Below are 15,368 nucleotides of genomic sequence, written 5' to 3'. Positions count from 1 at the left end.
GTCAAAGAGGTCCACATGGAACGACCACCAGGTTTCAATGAAGTGAATCCAAAGACTCGTTTAAAGGTGCTAAAAGATGTATATATGAGTTAAAACAAGCTCCAAGGATGTGGTTTCAGTGTTTTCATAATGTGTTAAAATGAAGGGGTTTTATCCAGGAAATCAGATCATTCATTATTTTTTTGTCACAACAAGGTCTTACGATCGCTCTGCTTTGTGTTGATGACATTACAATAACTAGGAGTTTTATGGACCTAATTGATGGTGTCAAGAAATTCTTGTATGATAGATTCATAATGAAAGACTTAGGTCAGCTGAAATACTTACTAGGAATTGAAGTAGGTCGAAATGAGAATCAAATTCGGTTGTCTCAACGAAGTATGCTCTAGACCTTCTTCAAAAGGCCAATATGACTGTTGCAGGCCATATTGTATAACAACTGCTTTGAATAAAAGATTAAGGATATCTAAAGAACCGCCTTCGGATATTTCTGAGAGATGTATAAGTTTAACAAGGGCATTACAATATCTCTCACTACCGGGCCCAGTAATCATATGTTATTAACCAAAGTGCGTTAATTTATGCATGCTCCCTCTGACACTCACATGGAAGCGTTGAACATAACAAGCAAATATGTAAAAGGAACAGTGAATCATGGGCTACCCTATGAAAAAACAACATGAATAAATTGAATATTGCTTTCATAGTCAGGTACTGTAATGCGGATTGGGCTAGAGATCCTGATGTTAGAAGATCAATTCAAGGGTATAGTGCTTTCTTGGTAGAAATCTAATTTGATGTAGGAGTAAGAACCAGAAAACTATTGCAGGTCTAGCATTGAGGCTGAGTATCGAGCACTTGCAGCTACAACTTCTGAGATTTCATGGATACATAATATTCTCTTTTCTTTGAATAAAAATATGTAAGTCAACAGTTTTCTATGACAACAAGAGTGCTTTGACAATTTCAAGCTTTTCAGCAAATCAAAGATTTCATGATCGCACTAAACACATTCAAATAAATTACCATTTTGTTTGTAAAAGCCAAGGAGATAAATGCTCGCTTTAGTGGGACCGAAAATCAAATAGTTGATATCTTCACAAAAGGGATTGCAAAAGATAAGACATCAGTTCTAAAGAACATGTTGTACATGGTCAAACGTGATGTAGAACTTGAGGGGGAGTATTAAATTGAAAAGTCATTTTTTGTTATGTACAATGAGAAATTTGTCCTTACTCAAGCATCATCATCATCATCATCTGAGCCTTATCTCAACTCTTTGGGTTCAGCTCATAGTCGTGGGGATCTTGGTCAAGGGGTGGCGTTCCCCTCTTGGAATCTCGATCCAGTGGTCCGAGAGCGGAGCCCGAGCGGTACTCGCTTCCTCCCTTAAGGGGATCTTGATCCCTACCTATTGGGATCTCGGTTCCTAATCTAAAGGGATCTCGATCCTTGAATGCAAAGAATCTTGATCCCTATCGATGGGTGATCGCGACTCCTTAAAAGATGGGTCGTGTTCCGAATATAACGTGTCAATTTTAAGGGCTTGTGTGCATGTGCTTGTTACCACTAATGGTAACAAGTTCATAGCCATGAAAAATCTTTTATTAATACTGATGTTGATGAGTTTATAGTCCATGTACTCATTTCAAATATGTAGCATTGTCCATAAGAAATCTTATAATAATACTATTTGACAGACTATAAACATTATTTCAAATCAACTTTATTAGTGCACTTTACTATACAAAATACTAAGTACATGCTTACGAGTATACAGTCCATGAACTCATTCCAAATATATAGCATAGTCCATGAGAAATCTTATAGTAATAATATCAACATTAATTTAATCCCACTAAATCAATGTACTTTAATATAAAAAAGGTTAAGTATATGGTTTTTTAATTATTAAGATTTCATACATTAATTTTTTAAAATAAAATGTCTTCTTTATCTTTTTATAGTTCCTACACAATTGACAATTTCATTTATTTCATATTATTTAAAAGTGTTTGAACGCAATGGAATTTTTCATTTATTTATTTATTCTCATGATTTTCATGATTAAATTTTGGTTTATAGCATAAAAGTTTTTATGGATTTCGTAAATACATTTATGTCTTTCATCTCTTAAAAATTAATTTAATATCATGTCAAACATTCAAAGCTTTTTAAAATCTATTTCTTAATTTTTTAATTATTAAGATTTCATAGGAATACGTTTTTGTCTTATCTACCTATTTATATTTTCCACAATTGATGGCTTTTTTTATATGATACAAAAGTGTTTTAAAGTAATGACATTTTTCATTTCATTTGTTATTCTCTTAATTTTCATGTCCAAATTTTGGATGATAATACAAAATATTTTGTTGGATTTCGTGCAACCTTTATGTCTTTCATTTCCTAAACAGTTAATTAAATATCATGTCAAGCATTTAATGCATCTCACTTCAATTTTGTGCAACCTTTATGTCTTTCATTTCCTAAAAAGTTAATTAAATGTCATGTCAAGCATTTAATGCATCTCACTTCAATTCTTCCTTAAATCAATTTCTTGATATTTAAATAATTAAGACTTCATATATTAATTTTTTCAAATAAAATGCCTTATCTATCTCTTTATATTTTTTACAATTGACATTTTTTTATATTATTTAAATGTGTTTGAATTTTTCATTGAATTTATTTTATTATCTTGGTTTTCATGTCAAAATTTTGGATGATAGTACAATATCTTTTATTGGATTTCATACGTAGATTTGTCTTTCAATTCTTAAAAATTTGTTTTGTATCACTTTTAGCATTTAATGCATCTCACTTCAAATCTTTCTTGAGTCTATTCCTTGATTTTTTTAAAAATTGTTAACATTTTGCTTTAATATATTTTTAACGCAAAACACTCTTTAATTTCGTATAAATCATGTTATTGGTAATAGAAAATGTACTCTGTTGATGTCGTGCCTCACTTATGTCTATCTTGTTTTTTATATTGTTGACATTGTATCGATGAAAAAGAGGGATACACCGAGCCAACGAAACAACAAGTCGCTGAGAGAGGTGACAAAAAACACAAAACGAAAAGAAAAGGAAGAAAAAGCCACCTAGCACAGTAGGGACCAAACAAAACCCAACCCAGGAATTAAGCCACCTAGTGCAGTAGGGGCCTAACCAAACTTTTGTCTACCTTGTGTTCATACTTTTACTTTTAAAGGGTGTGATTTCTTTAAGGTTGAGGCCCTAAAAATAAAAGTAGTGTATATATGTGTGTGTGCGTGTGTATATATATATATATATATATATATATAAGATATCACAAAACAACTATAGGCGAAAATGAACAGTGATTTCGCCTACCCTCCTCACCATCCAAACTTCATCGCACGGTCACAGTTGTCCAATAGTGCTTCAATTTTCTTTCCTTTTTTACTAATCGGAATGATCTGAAATTTGGAGCGTTTACAGGGATATTTTGGTCAATTTATAGTTTTCGAATTATTTTTTTCATATTTTTATTAGGTGTGCCTCACTAAGATGTACACACGCTTCAAATTTCAAGTAATTTGGATTTGTAGAAAAAAAATGAAAATTAAAACACTACCGGACAACTGTGACCGTGCGATGATTTGGATGGTGATGAGGGTAGACGAACTCACTGTTCATTTTTGTGTATAGGCGTTGGGAAGAGTCTTCCATATATATATATATATATATATATTAGGAAAAAGTTTACATAAGGTTGCAACCTTAAAATGTAGAATGAAGTTGCACCTAAAAATCCATCATAAATGGTTGCTTTAATATTGAAAGACCCTCTAATTGATCATCTCGACATCGAGGTGTATGAATATAAAAAGAAAAATAGATTTCGTGTCTCAAAATAGTGTATCTTACAACACATTATCTGGACCGTCCATTTTCAAGATTTTTTTGTGTTTATAAATCTACTTGATTTGAACCAATTTTGGAGTCTAAAATTTTATAATTAGAGATGAAAATAGATCCTTGAGCCATCCTAAGATTTTTTTTTTACACCAGAATTACATTTATGATAAAATTCGAAGGTACGCCTTAATTTGATTGTTTAAGGTTGCAACCTTATGCAAACCACACCCATATATATATATATATGAGGCGCTCCCATATACGTGTAGTTCATATATACAAGATCGACCAGGGTCGCTCCCTGAGCGCTTTCAAGTGCTCCACGGGTCGGGAGCGTTGGCCAAGTGCCGACCCTAAGCTCCCGCACCCACACCCGCACCAACACCCGTTCCTGCTTCCAACAACTATGATTCAGCTCAATGATCTAAAAAGCGGACCGCCTAGGCAGTCTAGAAGGCTTGAGCGCATCGCCTAGGACTAGGCAGCCAAATTTGCAGATATCCCTGGACGCCCGCTTAAGTGAGTCCTGAACCCACCTAGGCAGCCGCTTAAAGCCTGTGTCCCGCCCAGGGACGGAAATGGCCCTCGTTGAGAGCGTTTTTTGTTCATTTGTTTTTAAGTACTAAAGGGGTACAAGTGTGGATTTTAGGTTCATTTGAAACCTAAAATCCATTAGAACCTATTTTAGAGAGAGAAAAACCCCACAATTTGTTTCTTGCTACCGGGCTGCCCACGTTCTGGGCGCCCGCCTAGGCGCTGGTTGGCCTGGACACCCCAGCCGCCTAGCGCTTTTTGAAACACTAGTTCATTTACACGAATCCTATTCCATCGTTTTGCTCCATCAAGGGCCATACCATCTGCCAGACTGTAAGTCACTACATATTTTCTCACTACTTCAGCCATTGTCAGTCCAAAGCTTGGATGCGAAAGGAGGACCGTTGTGTCAAGTCAGGAGCCAGCAGAAAACTCTTGCCACATCCCTATCAAATTTATCCTTACTCAACATGTAACAATATATATATTATGATAAAAGAATTAAGGCAGAGCCTTGGTGTACGTTTTCATGTTAGAATAGTGTGTGCCACTTATCTCTCTTCTTCTCTATGTTTTTTATCATTCACGTACAAAAGGAGTATGCTAGGACAACATGGCCCTAAGACATCCGAGAACTGACGTTGATATGTCAACACATATATATTCAGTCTAAATCCCGAGTTGAGATACACTAGTGACTTGCTCATTTTGTCAAGGCTCCCGTAGCTGCACAGCAGTCCGACCAAAGTAGTTACCCTATCCAAACAGGTTTCTAAACAACCACCCTCACATGTGTAGTTCAGTGAGCATGAGAACGGTTTTGTTGAAGAAAGTTTATTGCAAATTTCATTGGCAAAATTTAATTTGATAAACATATCTTATGATGTGTTTATGAGGTTTTCTTTTAGCAAGATATTATAATTGATACCCAATATAATTAGCAGCTTGAGAAAAACCCACATATATCTAAGAATTAAACAGATGAAAATCCTTTCTAAAATCTGGAAATAATTCATTGGAATTTTTATAGAACATATTCACAAAATGAGGGCATTCCATTACTACGATCAAATAATACAAAAGCCCCTAAATATGCAATCAGGTTATTAAATAATTATCTGGTACATAAAGAAGAATATTAAATCATAACTAGAATTTGATTATGGACCTAAAACTGCACAACTTGAGAAACACCCTTCCTAGCTTCTTCATTGAAGCGTATTTTACTAGTGCGCAACCCTGTCTTCCAATTCAAATGCCTTGCATGTCATCAAAAAAGGATCTGTATTACAAGTTGGTGATCAGCGAGGTTGGAACACCTATGTCTACCCTAGCTTTGATCCCACAACTCAAATAAAATGACTTTTCTAAAACAATCACTTTGTATGTTAAATTCACTAAATATCAGACAGGGTAAGGTGTTAGCGAAATTTAATATGTGATTTGTTGAATATCGAAACAGAGACAAATACAAGTGTATAGCGTCATATAGATAAAATTGAATTTGGTAATTTCTTTCAGCCCATATGGGAGTCTTGGAACTACAAAACGACATATCTTAAATTTATTTTATAAGATACTTCAAAAGTCATTTATATTTTAGAGTAGTTTATTTAAGATGTGCCACATGTAAGGGCAAGAGGAGCCTCATTGACTTTGTCCATGTATTTGGAAAAGTTTATCACTTTCGCTACGCTTGTGGTCACCACAATGACACATCTTTATACACATTTGTCAACATAGTGGCACGTCTTTATACATGAGGTCACCATGATGAAACAGTAACCATAAACATTTGGTCACCATGATGACACTTGTCCATTCATATATTAGATACTTGGGATTGGAGCTGTAGGAAATTCAGGGTGCTTTCCTAGAAAAAATAAGGTTGATGCAACATACCCAACTAGATTACATTTTATGTTAATCTTCCCCATGCTTATACACTCTACGTCAAACTTTGGAGGATGGAGTCAGGTTCAGTCATAAAGAAACTGATGCATGAATCTTTTCAAACTAAACCTAAAGAGGATATTTCTCATCCACATATTGAATCTCGGATGAGAGACTCAGGATAAAAGATAAGTTTCTAGTTGGTATTCAGCTAAAAATCGGCAAATTTTATCTAAAGCAGGCTTCAAATGCATATTCCTCCAAAAGTCCCTTCGTTCACTGAGCATATCGTAGCATGTACGAGATAAGAAGAAAGCTTAAAACCATAAAATTAAAGCAAAGCAAGGTGTATACACTGGTTCATATACAATCAGTCAATCCCGATGGCTCAAGGGATTGCTGCCATTCGAACTAGTAGCATCTAATAATTCATGGGAATACTCACATCAACAAATGAACAGAAAATGCAGCCCCAAACAAGGAAACCCAATACAGAAATGGTCCAGTCCACCCAAAATGAGTGGATATAGCAAAAGGTATGCCTTTGCAAGAAACAATGCCGTACAGCCCCCACATGGCTTCCAAAGACCATTTAGTGGATCTTAGATGTACATAGCATATATTGCTTTTTAACACATGAACCCCGAGTTCAATTTGACTGAGTACATCATTGCATCATTAGATATGGACTACTCATGTTGGCTGCTTTTGTATCATTAGTTGATTACTTTCTTTAGTTCAAAATAGGTACATTATCTAGACATTAGGAGGTCCACAAAGGAATGCTATGGGTTTCTAGGCAACATGGTTTTTTCTTATCAGAATAAAAAATAAGATATGGTTTCCAAATAAAGGCAGATGTAGTGAATAAAGATGAGATTCATCAACCTCACCACTTTATTAAGCTAAAGATGTATTATTAAGAACATGCCCAATTATCTGTTCCCCAACAAGGCAACACATATTGAGGTAGAACGTCACTTTATCAAAGAGAAGTTACTTGGTTGCGATTTTTGTTCCACATGTTACTTCATCAGAACAAGTTACAAGTGTGAAAAAAGTCAGGACATAGAAGCAGAATCAAATCTAAACTATGGATGCTCTTGATTGCTGGTCGTTGTAGGCACATATATTTTATTAAATATGTATGTGTATTTTAGAGCAGGGCAACTATCTCTTCCATATGTTACTTCATGAAAACAAATTACAAGTTTCAAGAGTAACCATTTGAGCGAACAAACAATCACTAAATCTGTCCATTCTCTCTATTATAGATGAAAGTTTGACTGGGGGCAATGACTCCATTTATGTTCTGTTTGACTTATAAGGGACATTTCGGTCATTATTCACATGTGAGCGAACTTCTGTCATGGGCTCGAGCAAGGGATTTCTCCCTCTTTTCAGTTAATGAGATCAGCTCATTCAGCTTGGCAGTACAACATCTGCAACAAGCAATTCTTCTATTCCAACTAAAGAACCAAATAGTTTAACCAGAAGTAGTTGTTGTCTTGCAAATTCCACCAGTCAAAGAAATGCTTTGGGGTTCATTAACCATAAATTCTCAAGCAGAAATGACACGGCAGAGAAATCATATAAGTTTTCCACTTTCACCTATTTACACACAAAACAAAGTGCAAATGTTCCTAAACCATCATTCAACAAATGTACACAAGTGCAATTAAGCCGCATTAACCATCACTATATTGGAATCATTCAGTCAAAACTACCAGACCAAGTTTATGAATCAGGAATCCAGCAGTTGAAAATTTTAAATTGTAAAACTCACTGGTGGAATTCCAGCTTGAAGACCAAGCTCAGCAGCTGCTAAAGCTGTTAAGGGTGTAAGCTCAGATGGTTTAACAACCACTGTACAGCCACAGGCAAGAGCAGGACCAACCTGAAACATAAGGGCAAGCAGCTATGATGAGTATATTAACATGCAACCATCAAAAATCGCAGATGCTTCATATTCTTATAACAGTTGACATTAAGGTAAAAACTGAAACATCACCTTCCGTGTGATCATGGCAAAAGGAAAATTCCAGGGGGTAATTGCTCCAACCACACCTACAGGCTGCAAAATGCCATAACAATAGAGGAGACACATCAAATACCCAATGTAAGTATGAAAGACTGGAATTTTCAAATGAGCAGCCCATGATATTTATTAGTTGAAATTATCTCATTGGTAAGCATTTATAAAAGATGAGAGAGAGAAGACTTAGGTGGGCTGGCCATGTGTCGTCTACCCAATACAACACTTGTTAGGAGGTGTGAGTTAGTTCAAGTGGAAGGATTAAAAAGGGCAAGGGGTAGACACAAAAGGACGTGGCTGGAAGTAGTCCGAAAAGATATGGGGACTTATGGCCTCACTAAGGGTATGACTTTAAATAGAGAAGAATGGCGGCCCAGGATTCGTGTAGCCGACCCCAATGAATTGGAAAAAGGCTATGATGATGATGATGGTCCCATTGGCAATCATTTATATATTTACAGGGAGTCGTATAAATAAGCAGCAAAGAGTGAATGAAGCAAGCAATTAAGAAACAAATCTCAAAAGAAATTGACTACAGATTGAAGGAAAAATGAAGAAGATTGAAGGAAAAATGAAGAAAAGGAGTTGCCAGTCACCTCCATTGACTTGGTCCCTTGATAATATCTTATTTCTATATTAATAGCCTGTGCCATAGCTCAAGAAATGAAATAAAAGAAGAAAAATCAAATTGTACAACAATGTGAACATGAATTATACGAAACAATGAAAAAACAATTTAACAAACACACACACAAGCATTTCAAGTTCGACTTGGTATAAAATGAAAACTAGGGCTGCCCAATTCAGCAAGATGGATTATCAAATTTGTTCAAAACTATTCTGGTTACAGATAAGCCATTGGTTTTGAAAATATTGCCCAAAAAGGTGTTGGATCTTTCTCAAACTGAAAGAACCAACACAACCACCAGTGAGTTTTGCCCTCTGTCACCATCAATCATCCAATCGAATTGGCTGGATATGAAGTTGATCTGAACCAATCACTCTTCCAGACCTTCCAGTCTGGTTTTAAAAACAATGGTAAACATTCATTGGGTAACTGAAGAATGAGAACACCATGATTTCAATTATAATACTTCACACTCCACATTGCCATTGTTGTGCATTGAAAGTACATGTTGAGAATAGTAGAACATAGCTCTGAAGATTCTAAGCTAGGGCCTTTGTCTTATATGAGGTGTGAACTAGTATATTAACGTTTGTCATATATTGCAAGCTCCTGCATTCCATTCATAAGGTGACAGCGAGAAATGGATAAGACAGAAATAATTCATGCATATTAACATACGAATAATCATGAAGCATCCAAATCAAACAAAATTCCCAAGATTGAAACCAATAATATAACAAAGATTTAAATGAGGTTCATGACAACCTGAAATATAACTAAATGACATACTCTTCAATTTATGACAAATAAAATTACATTCATTCACAAGATGCAGGATAATCATGTCAGCCAAGGAAAGTTATACAATAGGATGACTTGCCCTCAGAGAAGCTCCAAGTTTTACCTGCTTCAAAACAAACAAGCGTCGATCGGCTGATGTAGGAGGAATAATATCCCCATATATCCTCTTCGCCTCTTCGGCATAAAACTCAATAAAGGCAGCCCCATAACCAACCTGCAGAGGCAGTTCAAGCATACAATTAATCAACACCACTTGGATCATTTACACCTATACGAAAATTTATTCAAGTTAATATGCTAAACTCAAAACGAGAAAGAATTACCTCCCCATTAGCCTCCTGTAAAGGCTTTCCTTGTTCAAGTGTAATAAGCTGCCCCAAATCTTCCTTGTGGGAAATAAGTAAATCATACCTAGGAAAAATGTCCGGACATACAGAAGTTCTCATCAAGATATTCATAAGACAAATGCCAATTATGAAACAGCATGAGATTGCCAACAGAAAACAAAAATCCTCAGCATACACGCATGCATAATACAAATAGAAGCAAGAAAAAATATCCACCGAAAACGACAAACTGATATCCATAATCTTGCAGTGCATCCGAAGTTCATCTGAACTTGCAAAGATACTGATTACAACCTAGACATATATTTCCAGCATAAGTTTGCAGAACATTAAACCAATACAGGAGTGAATATCAGGCAAATGATTTGTCACGCAGTAGAGAAATGGCCACTTTGACAACTTTAAAATCCCAAAGGTACTGATGGATACTGTCATAACTCCATATATCAACATGAATTTGAGATAATTTTAATTAGCAACTAGGATGGAGAACTGCACAAGAGAATTGGTTTATCTGATGTGCAGAAATAATAACAAACCTTAGATATCAAATAAATCTTTCATTTTACGTCATATGACATATGAATTTCAAAATAAAACCATAATATAGTGTTATACATCTGACGACTTTAAAAGATAACTCATACATTAAATCGTAGGACTCATATCTATAGCTATCAAATATAAACATTGATAATCATGAATTTAGTATGCTTGAATTAAGATTTTTTGTAAAAATTTCCTATTGTCCATCTTACTTTTTGTATTCCCTAAGACATAGGTTCCTAATTTATTCAACAAAATACGGTAATATCCATGGGCAGTGAGAGATCCCTGTGGCATAAGTGATTACGTTCCAGAACCACCCTTGATGTCCAAGTTAGGTGCCATCTTGTGTCAAACAGTTGTAAGCCCACCATTAGAGATAGTGACTGCCATTGTCAGGTCAACTATGGCTGCAGGTCCTGAGAAGGTTAAGAGAGTGTGCCCCCTGTGGTCTTTGAAAATCCCTCCTGCCCCAGCCAAGCCAAGATTCTCCATAGAACTGAAGTCAAGATCCAATTTTATGACCCTTTGCTCAGGTGGCATCCATAAGGACGATTTGGGTGTTGGATGTGGGTTAGACCAAGTGATATGTTCCCAGTGGGTCATGACTAACAGCCGCAGAATTGCTGTGGCTTTGATACAGTCAGTCAGTGCGCCCAAATTGGAGTAGTACCCTTTATAAATTTTACCATACATTCAAGCCATAAAACCACTGCATGGCTACGCCTGTAATGTGCCATAATAATATCCCCAAAGACGGGAAGGACGGAGAAAAACCAACACAGAAATAAAACCGTCTAGAGATCTAGGTGTGATTGACTGCTATTCAAAAAGCTCAAGGAAGAATGCTGCCTTGGAACATCCTTGAGGCTAAATGACCTCGTAATATTTTACAACTTCAATAAAATTTGATAACAATCAAAACAACCCAAAACGGCAAAGCAAATAAAGAACAAAAAGGACTTTCCTCACACTAAGTGATGAACCAAAGAATTTACTACTTTGATCCCCATCCCAAACCCAATTCTAAGAGCAAATTACATGCTACACACTCGACGGTCAAGCAGACCTACCTTACACAATCAAACTCATGCATCCTAGCACATCTCATATTTGCTACTACTTGGATATGCTCAAGGACCATCATGAATCAGCTAAGACAACCATTTCTTCAAGAGGCCTTTTCTCTTGAACAGCTGCACCTCTAATTCCAAGACCTTGCCACTCCTTGGCTTTGGATATTGACCCCACTTAAAAAGACAAAATTCGTTACTTCGATACTACCTTGCCTAAGGAATGAGTGAAATGACAAATCATTTTTTCCAGATTATCCACTATGCCCATAGGGACACAGAAAATGGCATCACACATATTGACATACATCACAAGGTGGATTTCATAGGGAACACTTGCATAAAAAAATACCAGCAGGCTTTCCTGATGCGCTATAGTCATTCAGAATTTTTAATCACTAGACCCTAGATCCTCTTCGCACCTTCCACATATGACAGAAAGCCCAAGTTAGTAATAGGAAGGACTCCTTTGTACATCTCAATATCTCTGCAATTGACTTAAAGTCTGGCTAAGTAAATCACTTCAAGAGACGAAACCTTTATCCCAAAACCAACTCAAGCCATCTTATCATTTATAAATTTACAACTTGAGGGGACCTGAAGCCACAGAGAGAAAAATATCATCAGAACACCATAGATGCACAAGGCTTGAAGCCCTTCAATTCAACCTAGGCTAGTTACACAAACATGTATTTCATCAAAAAAATCTAAGACAATTATAAATAGGAAAGGAGAAAGCAAATCACCCTAGTCATAATCCTCCACAGCAAGTATAATATCCTTTGGAAGCACCATTCACCAAGTTCGAGAACCCATGGACACTAATTCTTGAAACCACCTTGTCTATCTACCCTCCAAAACCATCGAACAAATAGTCGTGAAAGCCCATGCCCATGTGCTCTCTAGATCAGCTTTGACAACAATGCCCCCTTCAACAGCAAAACACTGCCCAATCTTAAGTTACATGAAGAACTAACGCATCCGTTGTTTCCATTTCTATACTTTATAAAGCTGTGTCATGATGCCTTTCCTAATGACTTTAACTAGAGGTTCTTAATCCATGGATCTTTGTCAGAGGTTATAATTGTACCTCTCCTTCTAGATCTTTCATGTGCTTGACTCAGAGCTTAGATGAGCATAGCACTATGCACCTCAAGTTCCATTTCAGCCCAGCCCAGAACCACAACAAACAAAAAATAAAATAAAAATATAAAAATTCTTAGCATAGGTCACCAGTTGTATTAATGTGGAGTTCAAGGTAAAAAATTTGGCCCTAGAGCTACCTGGTGGTACTTCTCCCAACAGACAATATGGTAGGACAGATATGTTGGATTTAGATATCTAGTCAATGTGAGCATTCAGTATTTAGGCTGTTTTGCTGATTTTGGTCTTGGTTGTGTTGTTTGTGTATATTTCTCACCAGTTTACCACCCTTTCCTTCCAAAAACAAGAATCGATAAAAATATCACGTTGGCATTTCATTGAACAAAAGAAAAGTGACTGAATTAGCAGGTATGGGAGCATATGTGACCATGAAAGTTCACCATGATGCTAGCAAAAATTCAAATAAGACAATGATTACACCCGAATTGGCAGTGCTCTTAGTCATAAGAATGAATGTAGTTGAGACAATGCAAAGAGTTTGACCATAATGACCACCAATTATAGTACCTTCCCATCTTTTAATGTTTCATTCAACAAAAACTTCAGAGATTTCTACCATCCTAACTTTTGGAACAAAGATGGAAAGATTTGAAAAAAATTTAAAAGATCAATAGGACCATGAAATCTTAAAACAGCACTTTCATATCCAAAATCCAAAATGACATACCATTTTCGGAGTATTTTGCTTCTCTCACTCCCAGTAAGCTTGCTCCATGCTGCAAAACCGCAAAGAAGTCATAACCATTACATGGTCACATATGGAATTAAAGATATTATCCAACACCACATGCAAAAGGTATTCCATGGGGATGCTTGCAGAAACCTGTCAATAGCATCAACTTTGATTTACAAATTCCATCCATCCCAATAATATACTTCCAAAACAGAAAACCTTTTTATTTTATTAAATTGCAGATAATATAATCTATTCTCGCACTATTAAACGACTAAAATTTGTTCCAAGTTTAACACAGCCATAACACTAACTACAATGGGTTTCCATAGAAATCCAGGAATGGATGGATATCTAACAACCCATACATAGTTGACATTCTACACTGGACTTCAAAAGTTTGTATGACTCAGTGACATGAAAAGCAGAGCACTTCCTATGGGGCGTCTTCTGGAAATTAATATTGTGTTTTGACCGTCTTTCAAAAGGCAAAAAATGTAGAACATTATTGGCACCATGAGAATATAACATGCCAAAACTTTGATCACCAACTACAAGACAGTCACTAATTCCCACTAAATTGTTTAGCTCTCCACCCAAGGCTGAAAAATGATGAAAACCCATTGCTCCATTTTATGTTCAATGGACTGCATTGGAACGAAATACTAAGAAAACTGCGAAGAAGTACACGGTAGCCTGCAAAATCTATTGGTTTTCTGTATAGGAAGCCTTCTCCATATTTCTGCTGGAATTATACCCAGCATGCACGAACACCTGATGATCACTAATAGCAAGTCAAACAGCAGTTACTGGTTATCATGCTGCTAAGTTGTCAACTTGCAAGGAGAACGAAAATAAATAAGGAAGGCTCTCCATTCCAGCAAATTATGAAAGGTCCATGGGTAAAAAACCCAAGAAACAAGTGGTGCAGCATTATTTTCAAGACCCAAAGTAGAATAGTTAGCACCGCAATTCCATGGAGAGAAAAATCATAGTTAGGATTACCAAGGTAAAGGGTTTGAACCAAACTCACCCACCACACAGAGAGAGAGAGAGAGAGAGAGAGAGAGAGAGAGACCATGGTAAAATCCCCAAAACCATGGGGAGGCCCATTGCAGTAGAGGCACCATGTGACACGACTGATCTAAGTCCTCATATGTCGCATTGATCAGGGTTCTAAAACACAATATTGTATACCCATGCAGTTCCAATAACTAAGCTGACCACAAAGCATGTCCAAAATAGGCCACCTCTGGAATTAGACTGATGTAGTTCATCGTATTGCTTTCCCGGCAGTATAGATAGTCAAAGGAAATATAGAACAATGAGGATAGTCAAAGGAAATATAGATACACAACCAAAATGCTCGTGAATCACAATGTATGGCACATGGGAATTATTTGATTTGATCCATTAATCCTGAATATGTGTTTTTTTCTTGTTCTTTTCAAAGGAAGATTGGGGGTTCCGACAAAATGCAGTTTGTGCTACGAATGAAATTCTGCTCATGCAAATGAAGCCTGGGAGCAACTTGATCATAACAATCACAGGTAAGCCCCGTGACGCACATCTACTGCAGCATGCTGAATTAGCATGAATTTGATGGCCATACTTCAATGCATGCATCGTACAGTAGCTTAAGGTAACCAGTTATGACATGTATCATCTCCAACAGGCTGCTTCATTCACTGAGTCCATGAGACATGTGGTAGAGTAGATTAGAAATATTATAAACTAAGAATGGTAAGTAAGAGTGCTATAAATGAGGTTTCTCAATTAATGGAGT

The 15,368-nt window shown here is 36.3% G+C and overlaps 1 protein-coding gene across 4 annotated transcripts in view; it reads right to left on the bottom strand.

The window, feature by feature from the left end:
• ALDH5F1 (aldehyde dehydrogenase 5F1) overlaps window positions 1-15,368 on the bottom strand; it is an 80,050-nt gene that overhangs the window by 52,562 nt on the left and 12,120 nt on the right. For all 4 annotated transcript variants that reach the window (XM_020670064.2, XM_011630591.3, XM_088858312.1 and 1 more), the window contains exons 4-8: window positions 13,577-13,625; window positions 10,103-10,190; window positions 9,883-9,993; window positions 8,327-8,389; window positions 8,102-8,212 (exon numbers count right to left, since the gene is read on the bottom strand). In XM_020670064.2, the coding sequence (XP_020525723.1) occupies window positions 8,102-8,212; window positions 8,327-8,389; window positions 9,883-9,993; window positions 10,103-10,190; window positions 13,577-13,625 (422 nt within the window). The remainder of the gene's footprint in view (window positions 1-8,101; window positions 8,213-8,326; window positions 8,390-9,882; window positions 9,994-10,102; window positions 10,191-13,576; window positions 13,626-15,368) is intronic.

This window comes from Amborella trichopoda, chromosome 2, assembly GCF_054954075.1.
Source record: "Amborella trichopoda isolate Santa Cruz 75 chromosome 2, AtrichopodaSantaCruz75HAP2 v2.0, whole genome shotgun sequence".
NCBI classification, from domain to species: domain Eukaryota; kingdom Viridiplantae; phylum Streptophyta; class Magnoliopsida; order Amborellales; family Amborellaceae; genus Amborella; species Amborella trichopoda.
This window is presented reverse-complemented; position numbering and strand designations above follow the sequence as displayed.